At 35.2% G+C, this 14774-nt stretch overlaps 3 protein-coding genes across 3 annotated transcripts; all 3 read right to left on the reverse strand.

Annotated features, from left to right (window-relative positions):
- Positions 1–1263: 1263 nt before the first annotated feature.
- LOC126854022 (uncharacterized) lies at positions 1264–4163 on the reverse strand. The gene is made up of 2 exons (XM_050600349.1): positions 3881–4163; positions 1264–3420 (listed from the first exon to the last, which is right to left on the reverse strand). Exons 1-2 carry the CDS (start codon positions 3923–3925, stop codon positions 3166–3168), a joined length of 300 nt encoding a protein of 99 aa, XP_050456306.1. The 5' UTR covers positions 3926–4163; the 3' UTR covers positions 1264–3165.
- A 3179-nt stretch (positions 4164–7342) lies between these two features.
- LOC126854214 (uncharacterized) lies at positions 7343–11530 on the reverse strand. Its single transcript, XM_050600712.1, has 4 exons — positions 11406–11530; positions 11163–11311; positions 10841–11047; positions 7343–10770 (listed from the first exon to the last, which is right to left on the reverse strand). The coding sequence occupies exons 2-4, from the start codon at positions 11272–11274 to the stop codon at positions 8540–8542; spliced, it is 2550 nt and encodes an 849-aa protein (XP_050456669.1). The 5' UTR covers positions 11275–11311; positions 11406–11530; the 3' UTR covers positions 7343–8539.
- A 763-nt stretch (positions 11531–12293) lies between these two features.
- LOC126854227 (gastrulation defective protein 1 homolog) lies at positions 12294–14638 on the reverse strand. Its single transcript, XM_050600748.1, has one exon. The coding sequence runs from the start codon at positions 14432–14434 to the stop codon at positions 12455–12457; it is 1980 nt and encodes a 659-aa protein (XP_050456705.1). The 5' UTR covers positions 14435–14638; the 3' UTR covers positions 12294–12454.
- Between the last annotated feature and the right edge of the window lie 136 nt (positions 14639–14774).

A 14774-nucleotide genomic window follows, 5' to 3' on the forward strand; every position in this document is an offset into this window, starting at 1 on the left:
TCGTGGCTATTTGTGCTCCCGCGCAGCGTCGACAAAACCTAATTTTCGGGAATTACTGATATTGCGTAGGCACGTGCGGCCTATTGTTCGCGCGTGCTCGTTACGCACGATTTTTTTCTATAGGTCACACGCGCGCATAATTGCGAAACGCATCCACGTAACGCGTCCAACCACGAGCTCTTGTCAAAACTTGACACTTCTCGTCAAATTAACAGTAAAAGAGTTTTCGCTCTGTTAGACAATAATACAAGCTTATTTAATCGTCTGCATGCTACACAAATTAATATTTTAGGAAAAACCTTAATTATAATATAATAATTAAGATTTTTATGTATATGTGTGATAGTAATATACATATACATACGTATATATATATATATATATATATATATATATATATATATATATACGTATATATATACGTATGTATATGTATATTAATGTATATGTATATAAACTTTAATGAATATTAAAAATAAATGTTAAAAATGAATGAATATTAAAAATGTGAAATGTAAAAATATATATATATATATAAAGAGTAGTTAAGAATAAATATTTTATTATATTTTTTCTAAAAGATTAATATATAATGAAAAGAAAATTTTTATTATTCTTTATATTAGAAATCTATTCTGAAGCCGCAAATAATACGGATCTACAAGATACAAGAAAATTAAAGTTCCAAATTGCAAATGTACACATTAAACTTTAATGAATATTAAAAATAAATGTTAAAAATGAATGAATATTAAAAATAAAATATGAAATATAAAAAATAAATTAATATTAAAAAGTAAAGTAAAAAGAGTGATAGTTATATGTTAAAAAGTAAAGCAAAAAGAGAGATAGTTAAAGATCCTTTTTAAAATCGCTATTAAATTCTCTGCTCTCTCTTTCTCTGTAAATCATTATTAAAGATATTCGCGAAAGTAGGACGAATGGTTAAAATGTCACCAGAAGCGATCCGAAATTATAGAGAAGGCTATTAGTTTTCACTCGTCGTAAAAGAAGTATTACAGTCCTTATAACACGTATTTCCAAGAATGATCGTTACACGTCGTAACGAGAAAATCGCGAGCCGATCGATACCTATTACCAATTCAAACGAAGGTTCCGCGTATTGGTGTTGCTCGGTGTGTGACACTGGTACATATTATACTGCACATTATGCTACATGGCGCATACGTGTAAGCGGTACACACGTTGCACGATCAATGAAACCGCGATGACAGGGGTCACGGGAACACTATATGTCGGAGATCGTCAATAAAACCATTTTATTCATGACACTCACATATCCATTACAAAGTCACAGCCTTATCGGAAACGCTCTTACGGTAAAGTATATATCAACACACATCGCGTACATACACCTACGTACACATCCATATATACATATATATCTTGTTTCTTTTATTTCATATATACATATATAAATTCTGCATCTATACATAGATATAAGTCATTAAAGCTCTTCTCTTCTCCTCTTACAAATCGATCCATAGGAAGAATAAAAATTATAACTACGCTTCAATAAGGATTGACTTTGCATTTTGAGCAAAGGTGCGGGAAATAGATCGGAAATAGAAAACATCCGGTTCGGGTGATCAGGCCGGTGCGATTTATTGCGTAAACATCCTCGATACCCGGTAACTCAAGTTTGTCGAATAGAATTGAAACGAAATCATAGAAAAGAGAAAATCCGTTCATTTAAGTACATTTTTTTTTAATGCTGTTTGCCTCTCGCGAAATATACAATGTCCGTTCCTCGGGATAAAAATATAATGAGTTTACCTGTATCGAGGACAGTTGTATTGACTAACTATAATCTAACGGACGCACCATGAACGCGTGAAATATTGAACACCTAGGACGATCAGCGTGACGACGACATCGAGTTATTAAAGTCGGATTCCCTCTCACTGATAACTAGCGGAGGAAATTAGAGTGAGATTGATGATCAAGTTTTCCATCGATATCCGGCTGCCTCGGGAAGATGCGAGTGCACGTATAATTTAAGTAAAAAAGTAAATAATTTAATCTTCTTTATTATAATTTTAATTTATAATTATTATTCTAATGATTAAAAATTAATTTTCTGCGAAATCTCTTTTCTTACGATAAATGAATTATTTGGACATAGCGGGAGGCTCTGTCACGTACGGCTTTGGTGTAATTTTCGAGCGTCTCGCGCAAAAGTAAATTATTGATTTCCTGAAACGATGTATAATATCAAAAAAGTATATCTTGCGAAATTTGCGAGTTAGACTCGATGTGATAAAATCACATGATAAGTGGAAAAGTTCTTTTATATTTCGAACGTCATTCTTCCGTGATTGATGACACGCTAGGCGATATATATTTTTTTGTACTACGTCACATATTGCTATTCTCTATATTAAAAGAGTCGATGACGCGCGAAGAGAAGAAACGTCGCGCTTTCCTTACATGGAAAAATGTGATGAAAAAAATTATCATTGAACTGAATAAATTAAACCAACAACTAATTTAATTATTAACGTATAACCGCATTTGCGCAATCATACTTGAACTATTGTAATTGTAATGAGTATGGCAATAAATAAATAATGCATCTATCATCGGTGAAGTCACGTGGCTAAATGAGATCGATATGATTGCAAACGTCGAAACGCAAACTATAAAATAAATCGATAAATCTAGACTTGGAAGACGAATTGGAAATAAGAGCATCACCTCTTCTTTGCATTCTTATCTCACGACAATACGCTGAAAAATCGTCTGATACGATAATTATAATAATCCAAGATCTAGAACTTCTCTCTCTCTCTCTCTATCTTCCATCATCTTCTGTCATCTCGACGATATGATACATTTCAAAAAATAAAAGAGAGCGTAAAACGCTCCCTGGTCGTGGAACGGATTACGGATGGATCGTGATTAACCCTTAATCGATTATATGTTCTCCACGAGCATATTCTTTGGTTTCGCTATTGCATTAACAAAAATATTGTCAAAAAAAAAAAAAGACATACTCGACATACTCACCGGTTAAGGGTTAAATATCGTTAAGAATCGAATGTCCGCGATTCTTTGCCACCCTTTTGGACGGCACGCGATTGCCGAAGAATTTGATAATGAGACAAACGAGCGAGCGATACGTGTCGCTTATAGACACGGATGTTAGATTATCATCTCGTTCTCTCTGTTCTCGTTCTTCTGGTTCTCCTCGTACTCATCGCAGCAGCAACAACTCGACGTGCAGTCCTCCTGATTCTCGGCGACGTACGTCATATAAGTGTCGATACTCTTGGCGTCTAAGGATGGCAGGGACCACGAGAGCGAGGTCGTCTCGAGGTCTGGAATGGCCGTGTGCCAGGAACTAGGATTGCGCGATTTTTTGGCCTTACGACTCCTGGTGGACAGCTTTTTGATCGCCTGTAAAGAAAAAAAAGAGAAAAAATGAAAATACATCGCTCTGTTAAACGACGAGGGAAGAAGAAACGGAGCCCTTTTGCGAGAAAAGGTCGACGCGCGCGAATCCTCAATGTAATTATACGACAAAGCCCGTTTACTCGGAAACGCGCAACGATGCATACTTATAAGGACATCGATCCGCGATAATTCAATGCCGCGCGGAAGTTTTACACCTAGGTGAAATAGGACGCAAACAAAATCGCCGAAATTCTGCGCGACGCAAAACAAGACGCGTGAAATTCGTTGCGCCCTTTAATCGAGTCGAGCAAATGCACGAAATCGGTCATGTGTTGGTCCGGATGGAATTAGGCCAACACATGCGCTCGAAAAAAAAAAACATGCGTATGTGTGTAACAATCGACCGGACAGATGATCGAGGAGGAGGACCGATTAAACGGTCCGTTAACGGATAACGGCTTACCCGCAGGATCCTACGGCCTGATTTGCCGAGGAATTTCTTCAGCATCGCGGTCGGTTCCGACGTCAACGTCACCGCCTTTCTCGCCTCCCCGAGAAGGAGAGCAGCCGCGCCGATTACTTTCCTCGTCTCGTCCTCGTCCGCGCGAATACGTACGTAGATGTACACGCGTGAACACGGGATTGATTTTCGGACGTGGTTGCGCCTACCCCGCGTGCCCCGCTACCACCGTCCTCGTCGTCGTGGATCGATGCGTACACGCCACGGCGTCACGCGACGAAATACCGCTCCGGATCGACGAGCCGCTCTATTTATTACCTCGGCTTCAGCCCCAGACTCCGCGTCCGATTCCGCACGATCATCCCCGAACGCGAGAGCTCGCGGGTATATCAACCCGTCGTACGATTTCTCGCGGAAATGCTTACCTCTTGTGTCCGCTCGAGGCAATTAACCATTACGAAGATAGAAGGGTTAATGAGCGACCGGTAATTACGATCGACTTAATGCGAGATAGTAATTTTCACGGCGCCGTCATCTCCGGCCGGGATTATTTTAATTGACAAAGTTAAATACTGTGAACAGAGACGTCTATGTTTATTTATCTCAATCCACAGATAGCAAACTATTTATAATTAACGTACTTATATTTAACTATTATAATTAAACTACTTATAATTGAGGATTTTTGAAGAGAACGCGAGAAATATTTTTGCCGTTACTTAAATCGAAATATCGACTCCTAAAAAAATCAAAAAGTTATTAGATTTTTCGATCGTACAAATTCTAATAATTTTCATTGTCAAAAGCCTTTTGAGTCTAATTAAATAAATATTTATCAAAATATGCTATTTATAATGTACATTCGACAATTAATTTTTATTCGTAAATACTACGAGATATTAAAGAGAAAAAAAAATTAACGCGTGATTTATCTGTCCCTAACAAGAGATTGCAAGATACACCGAATAATCAATGCACAATTCAATAAAGAAGGTACGCGTGCGTGAAAATCCATCTGCAATGTACTTTATGAAAGAATATAGAACGAGTGCTCAATGGCCCGTAGGGAATATAGATGAGAATAAGAACGAATTGGATTATAATTTACGAATGATTGACGAGAATTCGTCGAAAGGCACAATCGCTGATTGACAAGACGTTGATATGTGATAATTTTATCTTAATTACGACTGATTTATTTATCATTTAAATTGCATCCGTTATATATATATGTGTGTGTGTGTGTGTGTGTGTGTGTGTGTGTGTGTGTGTGTGTGTGTGTGTGTGTGTGTGTGTGTGTGTGTGTGTGTGTGTGTGTGTGTGTGTCTACCTCGTACATGTATATCTCGATATGGACATGTGTATATATATTATTAATTCTCTTCTCTGCATCTAAAAAAAAAACATTTATAAAGTTTATGAGATTAAAAAACTTTATTAACTATTCGGATATATTTGCCATTAAAAAGTATTATAAAATATTAATATTAATAATATGAAATGTAATCAATATATTACATATATTTATAATTAATATGCTCTTTATAAATGTAATATTATATCTATTACATTATTTGAAAATTAAAATAGATAGGAAACATATAACACGAAAATTATATGAAATGTAAAAAAAAAATCTTCAATAGATATAATAATACATTTATCTAAATAATAGATTATTTGAGAACGAGAGATATCTTGCGAGCGCACGTGAACGAAATTTAATCGGCGCTTCTCGGGATGAATTAAACTAAGGCAACGAGCGAGAAGTCGATAGCGAGCGCAAGAGTAAATCCCGGTAAAAGCGATGCACGCACACACGGCTTCTTTCTTTCTCTCTTTTTCTCTTTATCTCGCGGCTACGAGCACACACGTGTGTGGCGTGTGCGTGTGACGCGTGTGAGCGCGGCCGTTCTCACGCGGCGGCACGCGCCGTGCGTATCGCCCCCTCCTTCCCCCCTACCGACGCTCGCACACGTCGGGGGCCACGTGCCGCCCCCCCGGCCCCCAGCTGACCCCACGAAAAACTCATAATTGTCATAACATTCGAGCACACCGTCAATGCCACGTCGTCGTGAAAAGATCGCTCCCCGAAATTGAAATCATAAGTACACATCGATTCGTTAATCAGGCCCCCGGTTCCGTTAATCTCCCCAGCCTGGCATTATTTAACATTATCGTGCGAAAACGTTAATAATAATACATTAACAGGCAAAAAAAAATAATTTGTAGACAAAATATAAAATAGAATTTTCGTGAAAATATTACGTATGAATCTCCTCCTCCCGACTCGGTCCATTAAATGGACCGTGATTGCGATACAAAGTCCGCGGCAAGTGGATCATCCGTCGTCGAGGTAAATCTGCCGTTTGCATGATTCATTGAAATCGTTTTACGATTATTGCAACGTGAACCGGGCAATCATTTTTTCGCGGACGAGGGGAAACAATCGCCATAGGCGGACCATCGGGATATAACGAGCGACGCGTGGCGCGGTCGCGTGGCTACACAAATGCGCGCTCAAACATCGCGGCCCGGCGAAAATAAGTCCCGCCTAATTGAGGCGGCTGTTCCATTATAGAGATTAGAAACTTCAAACCGGAGACTACCGCACCCGCCGGCCTTTGAGAGCTTCGCGCGATTAATTAATGCAAGATCTTGTTACGTATTATTTCTCGTTTCTTTCGGTAGCGAACAAACGCATCCTCTCTCCGTAAGGATCTGGAAATCCTTAGGGAGAAGAGGGAATATAGTCTTTTTGAGAAAAATTTGAAAAAAGCCAAGTTATATATTAGATAAAGAGAATCAATAGAATTAATCTTATCTCTTTTATCAGGATTCATTAATAAAAAAATAAACTTTAAAAAAATGTCGAAATGCTATCTCTTTGAACAAAACTGATTTAATCAGTGAAAGTAATATTAAATTTATTGTCGGTGACGAGATTTGTTATTTTATCAATACTATTAAAATTATCCATGTAATGTAGAAAATTCTATCGCATTTTTTGAGGTCAAGAGATCACGGTAATCCCAGCTGTTAGCTAACAGTCACATATTGCAAATTTGAAGCTAATCCACGATTCGTGCGCGTCACACGAATTGCGTGAGCGTTGTTTTTACGTCAACGCGAAGTTCGAGTTGTCGCAAATATTTGCAAAGTCAATGAAGCACGATATCATTTTATTGACGCGATATTATCGCCCACATAATTGGAGTACGTGTAACATATAAGCGAAACGCAAACTTGTAATATTTGCAGATTTTTCATTCTACAAAAGTTTAACTTTGTATAATGATTTTGCTTTTTCGCAGAAATTTATAGTATATTTTTCACATAAAGAGAAAACTTTTCAAATCAAATTTACTTAAAACGGAAATCGATTATTTACATTTTCGAATGTATCAAACGAAAGGAAATATTACTGGAATCATAAAGGTGACAAGTTTTAAACTTGTTAGACGCCAAAAGTGTTTATTTTTATAACATGATTCGTATATTTATCAATCGCTATTTCGGAAAAGCTGTAATAATTATTTGAATTATTTTACACACTTTATTTTAATAAATTATCCCAATTTTAAGAAAGAAAAAAAGATTTTATGATAACTCTTATATATCAATCGACAATTCGCTTAATGTTATCTCATCCATATTCGTAAAGTAACATATGAATAATTTTTGTTGTGAACGCCGAGGAAAAAACAAGAATTGTTTGCTCGTGCGAAAAAAGATTATCGTACAAAGCCAACGATTAGGATGATATTTATAACTCCGCAGAGATCACAATATATTTATATATAATGTAGCCACGACATACGCACGTTAACCGGAATAAGTAAATAAACACGCGATATACACATATCGGATCGCTTAAAGTGCCTAAAATGGAAATGCTAGTATCTCTCGAAGGCGTGGGAATGGTGCGTATCGAACGTCACACGTGTCCAAGGGACGCATGCCAAATGGGGCGCCAACAGAGACAGCGAGAGCGCAAATATTGGCTGTTCGCGCGATGTACAAATAATTTCCGGCCCGTCCATTCGCACATATGATAGTTATTAATATTTAACGCGTATAACACTTATACACAATCAAAATGACATACGAGATATAAATTCAAGATATATATACAAACATAAAAGAGAATTGTGTATTTATATAAGATTCCTGCAATATATTATATAAATATTTTAATCAACGGACTTATTTAAACGAAGAAAGTCCGTCTTCTACTGTTGTTTGTAATTTTTCTATTTTTTGACTAAAAATGCAAAAATAATGATATTATATGTACATATATAATATTATAAATAATAGTATCCATGTTTATTCAACGATATAATTTATATGCAAAACTTGTGTTATTTTTTAATGATATCTTTCGCGCATGTTTTTTCATCCTATTTAAAACGTAAATCGATCATTTGAGAGTAATTCTCTTTTTATATTATATAACTCTTTTAAATAATAAAACTGAGAAAGCAAATATTTTTTTATTTTTATATATTCTAGATTTTATTTTAAATTTATCAAAAATATATTATCGTTTATCTATTCTATATAATATTATTTTATATGGATTAATTATATATAATAATCGATACAATTTTATGCAACATATATAAACATTAAGAGCTTAAACAAAAAATACTTCAAATCTTAGGTTTCCTCAAGTAAGGGAATGTGCAATTTTTCTAGCTCGAAAGGAATATTTTGCTTATTGCCAGGCAATAACATAGGAATGACTTTAATGCGAAATTCATACGGCAAAAAATCCTGACAGAAATGATGAAAATCATTACGCGTATTGATGATATTTAAACGTGCCATCTCCTTCATCAGCGCATCTAATTCAAGTTTGTAATTCTCATATTTTTTACGGCGCGTTATGATAGATACTATCTTGGATAATAATACCACGAATTTCTCGGATCTCACTCTAGTCGACAATTGATATTTTGGCTCCATGCGTTTCCACAAGAACTTGTAAAGATGATCCGTAGCCCAATGTTTTGGACGAGGAAGTCTTGGTGGTTTATACACTTTTCCATTTACCAGGTATGCTTTATCCACTACTTTTGGAGAAATGTTCTTCTTCATAGATTGTTTACGTGTAGCACCAAAGAGTTTTACAGTTGTCGTTTTTAATGCAGATTCTTTTTTTTCGACAGCCATTTTCATTGCAGTCATTTCACGAATCTTTAATCTGTCCACTTCCACCTTAATATTCTCAAAATTTTTGGCAACTTGCGAAGTTAGTAAGTTTTGAACATTCAATATGGATGATGCATCTTTTGCTATAAAAGATTTGTAATCACTTATAATTTTACATGCTTCTATCTCATTAGTATTTGTTCTATTAGCGGGCGATATTGCATTTGTATGATCCTTCGAAATTTCAGATATGTCTCTTATAGACTTGCGACTAAACGAAAATCGTTTCTTTGATGATTTGTTAGATCTGTCTTTAGATCTGTCTTCAATTATTACGTTTCTCTGTGAATTAGATTTTGATACATTCATGATATCATCATTTTCTGAGAGTCTATTGGATTGCACATTAAAATTTTCTGATACATTTTTTCCACTATTCGATAATATTTTAAGAGATGTATCAAAAACCTTACTTACACTTACACTTCCCGTTTTTGATCGTGAATAATTTTCCTCCATTATCTGTTCATGTTCTTGACTAATTTCTGCTATAATTTGATCTTGCTCAACAGAAATGTGATTATCTTCAGGTGACATAGCAATATTACTCTGTCTTGCATTGCCATTCTCCTTAAGGATCTCTTTGAATGGATTAGTCAGGCTCTTTTTATGTAAGACTGGAATTTTTGATTTTAGCTTCAAATGTGTAGGCCTTTTAAAATGAAATTCATTACTGTCTAAAGATGAACTTGTATTTTGTTCAACATTTTCTTCGACTTGTTTTGTGGTATCTAACAAATGTTTCTTAGTCGTTTTTAAAGATCTTGGACTTCTACGAATAGGTGAACTTGCAATCACGTTTTCATGTGTGACATCAGTCTTTCCCCTAGATCTATTAACAATTTTTTTAGAAGGACTGCTTAATAATTTTGTTGGAGTTTTTAATGGAGATTTTGCACCATCAATAACAATCTCCTTATCCTCATTATGTTTAGATGAAGTTATATCCCTATTTTCCACAAGAGCATCTTTAAAAGGATCATTACTCATGCTTCTTCGCGCACGTTGCATAAGATGAGATTTAAATTTAAAACGTTTATGTTTGCTAATTTCAAAATCACTTTCATCACTAGTTTCAACAGTCTTATTAATATCAAATGCAACATTATTTTCAAATATTGTATTTGAAGTTGATAAATTTGAAGGTCCAGCTTCATTATTCTCCAGTGGTAATGTTTGTGACACTTGTATTATTTTCCTTTGATCATCGATCTGATCTTTATTTGTATTAATATTTTGATGTATTGAATGTTTTGAGGATTCTTTTTCAAACGTGATAGATTTTCTCCTCTTTAAACTATCATCTTCTTTTACTATATCCTGAAAGGGATTTTCACTACTTGTCTCTCTGCCTTTTCTTCTCTTAAAAATATGTGGCTTTAATTTCAAAATATTTGAACTCGGACTTGAACTTAAATTTGAATCATCTTTTTTATTTTCATCTAATTTCTTTTTCGAGATTTCTTTATCCAAATTGTTATCCAAATTGGAATGCTGTGTTTGTTTCAGTCGCCATTTTATTGGAATAGCTACTTCAGTATCATTTAAAGCATTCAAAAAAGCCTTATTATCACTTTTTCTGCTTGCTACTTTTAATGGAACTTTTCTCTTTCTCAAACTGAGTTCCTTTTCTGATTCAGATGTTGAAGTTTCTAAAATATTAGCTGTATTTATTGCTGAAAAAAAAAAAAATATTTTATTAATACTATAACATCTACTTTGTAAAATTATTTTGCAAAATCATACCTGCACTTAAGTTTGGTTTCGATCTTCTTGAAGTATTGCTTCTACTATTAGGGGATTCCAAATATTTCCACCATTGTGATGTGTTGTGGTTAGACTCTAATTCGGAATTAAGATTCAGTTGTTGAGTTGTTTCATTTCTATTATTATGTATTAAGGAAGGCGACGAAGACATATTTTCATCCAAGTTCTTCCACCAATGTGTTTGCTCTGTAAAAGGATATATTATGCTGTTGAAATTAAAACTTAGTTCGCGAATTCAGTTCATAAAAAATAAAGTACTTAAGTCACATAAAGTAGAAAAATAAGAGAAAAATATTCTTACCTTCAGACATAATGCTTGTGTCCGGATCGAGAAATCCAGAGTTGATGGAAGAATTAGATTTATTCTTGGAAAATCGTTTGGACGATCGATTAATAGTTCTTCTCTTAGCCATCACTTCTGTTTATTTTGCTCAAACACCTTAGAAATATCTACATTAAAATTGAAAAGACGAATGTATGTCTAGACGTGAAAGAAAGCAAAAGAAGTTGAAAACTTAGAAGTAGAAAATTTGTCTACATATACATTGAAAAAATGGAGAGTTTTGTGTTTTATCGCCGTTTGCCTTCGTAAACCATAGATATATAAGATTATAGATAACATCCTTTCTGAGACAAAAACAAAATTAGTGTTCCTTCCTCCGATTCTTTGCGCATGCAAAAAAAATAAAAATATATATATATATTTTTATTATATATATATATATCTTTATTTTTTATTTTATATATATATATATATATATATATATATATATATCATTTTTCTGTTTTCGGCTGGCGTGAATTACTAATTTTGTTTCTTGTATATTTTTCTAATAAAATAAAACTGATAATATCCCTATTTTTCATGTGGTGATTTCCATAGACACGGAATATATAGATAGTCAACTAATTTTTCGCTCTAATGGAAAATATGATTACCCTGATAATCATATTTATTAATTCTCAAATACTAGTAAATTTATTTACATGATATGCTGGTATTATTGGATATGGAAAAGATTTACACAAGATTCATATAAAAAACACATGATACATGTTCTCACTGCAAGAGTGTCGAATTGACAGATGGCGGAGGCATAAAGTACTAGCTTAAAATAGAGAGAAAACCTCATTTCAGAGTCATTAACTAATCAATCTGTAATCAATCTGTATGTAAATTTGTAATGTTTATCTCAATATTTCCCACTTTAGATTGACATGATTAGTATTCTTACGCACTAATCTCTTTGGTTTGCCTTGCTAAAATATGAAGATGAGAGTACAAATAATTGTTATTAGCAGGTATTTAAAGATATATGTGTGCAAAAAATTCTAATAAAAATAAAATGTAAATAAAGATCATGTGCAACTTGTAAAAAAAATTATCAAATATAACATTAAAAAATATTCTATATGATATAAATACAATAGATTCTTGTGAAACTTTTATAATACAATAAGTTAGATATTTTATAATACAATAAGTTAGATCTTTTTTAATTTTAATTTAATTAATGCATACATAAACTACTGTACATAATTAAATTGTTAAATATAATTACAATTTACACAATGTACATGATAAATACACGTTTACATTTTTTGTTTTTTATTACTCGGTCCGCTATCTTGATCGTCAGGCTGAAAAATTGTTTTCGGTTGCGTTTTCTTGTATGCGGGTGCAATCCAATACGGTTCTTCCTCGGCTATTTTCGCGTACTTCAGAATGGCTTCCCTGGGATCTTGATCATCCTCTATTCGCTTACTCAATCCAAGATTGCGTATGACGTAAGAGCTGAGCGTTCCTCCGGAAGATGCTACTCTGCCACCTTGTCCGGAAGTGATAGGTAGATCAGGACGTCTCGATTTAAGTGGATCCAGTCTATCCTTCTCCATTTGTTTACGAACTGACTTTGGTCTATCCTGACGGAACAGAGGAAGCGCATGAGGTGTTATAATCTGCTGAGTGGACATTATCTCAATGTGTTTCTGTTTCATGTGCGTCTTGACGACACACAGTTTAGCACCTCTCATGCTCTTTTTTGGATCATAATACACCTTGACAATACCATTGCCACAACCAACAAACACCTGATTCAATTTCGGATGCCACAAAGTCTTGATCACATGTGAATTCGTCACAGGGATTTCTCTGACTACATCAAATGTCTTACTATCATAGAACAGCAGCCTGCCAGTCGTTTTCTCCTTATTCAGTGATTCTCCAGTAACAATCATTGAGTCATCTGGACTGAACATGCAATCTGTTGTATCATATCGTGAAAATAGTCCTTTTGCTTCAAAGACTGGCGATTTGAACGCTCGTAAGTCCCACAGTTTCAAAGTATCATCACAACTTCTACTTGCTAGCATCTGTCCAAGATATGAAAAACTCAAGCTTGATATCTCGTTACCTTGTGCATGAGCGCCTCTCAACATGAGAGATGGATTCACAAAATTCTTTCTGCGATCCCACATCTGAATCGAACCATCTATACATCCGCACGCGACAGCTGCACCCTCTCGACTATAAGCGCAGGTGGTCGGTATGGTTTTCACACCATTCTGTGCTCTGCATTTTATCAGATTTTTATGCCCGCGCGGTCTATATAAAATCCATATTCTACAAGTACTGTCTTGCGAACAAGTCAGATATTCTTCTTTAGTAAACGGATGCCAACAACCACTATTCAGACTGGCGGTATGACCCTTTGTACGTGCCATATCTGTAATATACTGATCTCCCTTCACAGTCTCGCACTTCTCGAAGCCGTCCCGATCCAAAACTTTCGCCTGTGCCGATCCAGATATCACTAGTATCACATCTCCAGTCATGGAATATTGCAAACATTTGATAGGGTGATTCTCACAGGGCTGCAAGGTCCTGAAACTCTTCATGGACGTATCCATACCGGCAAAATCCCAGAAACAGACGTCGTAATCAACAGATCCAGATGCTAATCGAGCTCCGGATGGATCCGCAGCGATGGCGATGACCGCTTTGGTGCCGTGAGTCATTGAGACCTCATGAGTACAGGGAATCTTGTCTCTTAACATTACTTCTTCTTCAATATCGGATGATTCGTCATCGTTGTCATCGTCGTCGTCGTCGCTCTCGTCCTTCTTCTTTTCTACATCCTTTTTCTTTTCCGCGTCCGAACTAACGGATAACCAAGATGGTAACGGTGGGCCGATAAAATCATCATCATCATCATCGTCGATTTCTTCGTTGTCATTCTTCTTGGATTCGATATTATCATCGGGCGACTTGTCCGTTACGATTGTAGCTGCTTTATTATTACTGATGGTCTTGGTGATGTTCTCCAGCATTTCCTGTACATCGAATGACTTGGCTTTCTTACCGAAACCCGTGATGCCCATCAACTTTTGCATATTTTGAATCTCTTCCTCATCTTCCGGCTTAATCTCTTCCATCTTCTTCACATTGCTCTCTTCACGTTTCTTACCAAATGTGCCGAATCCAGAGCTGGAGACCTCAACAGATATCTCGGTCGCCGGTTTTTCTAAACTGGCGCTTATCTTGCCAAAGGTTATGATCTTCTTCGAATTCATATTGCCTTAATTACGACGTCTTGGTATTAAAGTCAGCACGTTATTTAATTATTTATACGGCATGATAACAATCGGCATTAAACCAAAAATTCAACAATATATATAGCAATTTTATTTATTGCTCGTTTCTGTGTTTATTGTGAAAAGTAATTTTCAGGATGACCAATGATTGAATATGAGAAATGTCAAACTCTAAGACTATGGCGATCTCTGTCGGCCGACTGTGAACTACTAATTTCGTTCTCTACATATTTCCCTAGTTGAATAAAACTGATAAATCCCTATTTTACATGTGGTGATTTCCATAGATATGGAATATATAGATAGCCAACTAATTTTT

The sequence above is a fragment of the Cataglyphis hispanica genome, chromosome 13, assembly GCF_021464435.1.
Source record: "Cataglyphis hispanica isolate Lineage 1 chromosome 13, ULB_Chis1_1.0, whole genome shotgun sequence".
Taxonomy (NCBI): Eukaryota; Metazoa; Arthropoda; class Insecta; order Hymenoptera; family Formicidae; genus Cataglyphis; species Cataglyphis hispanica.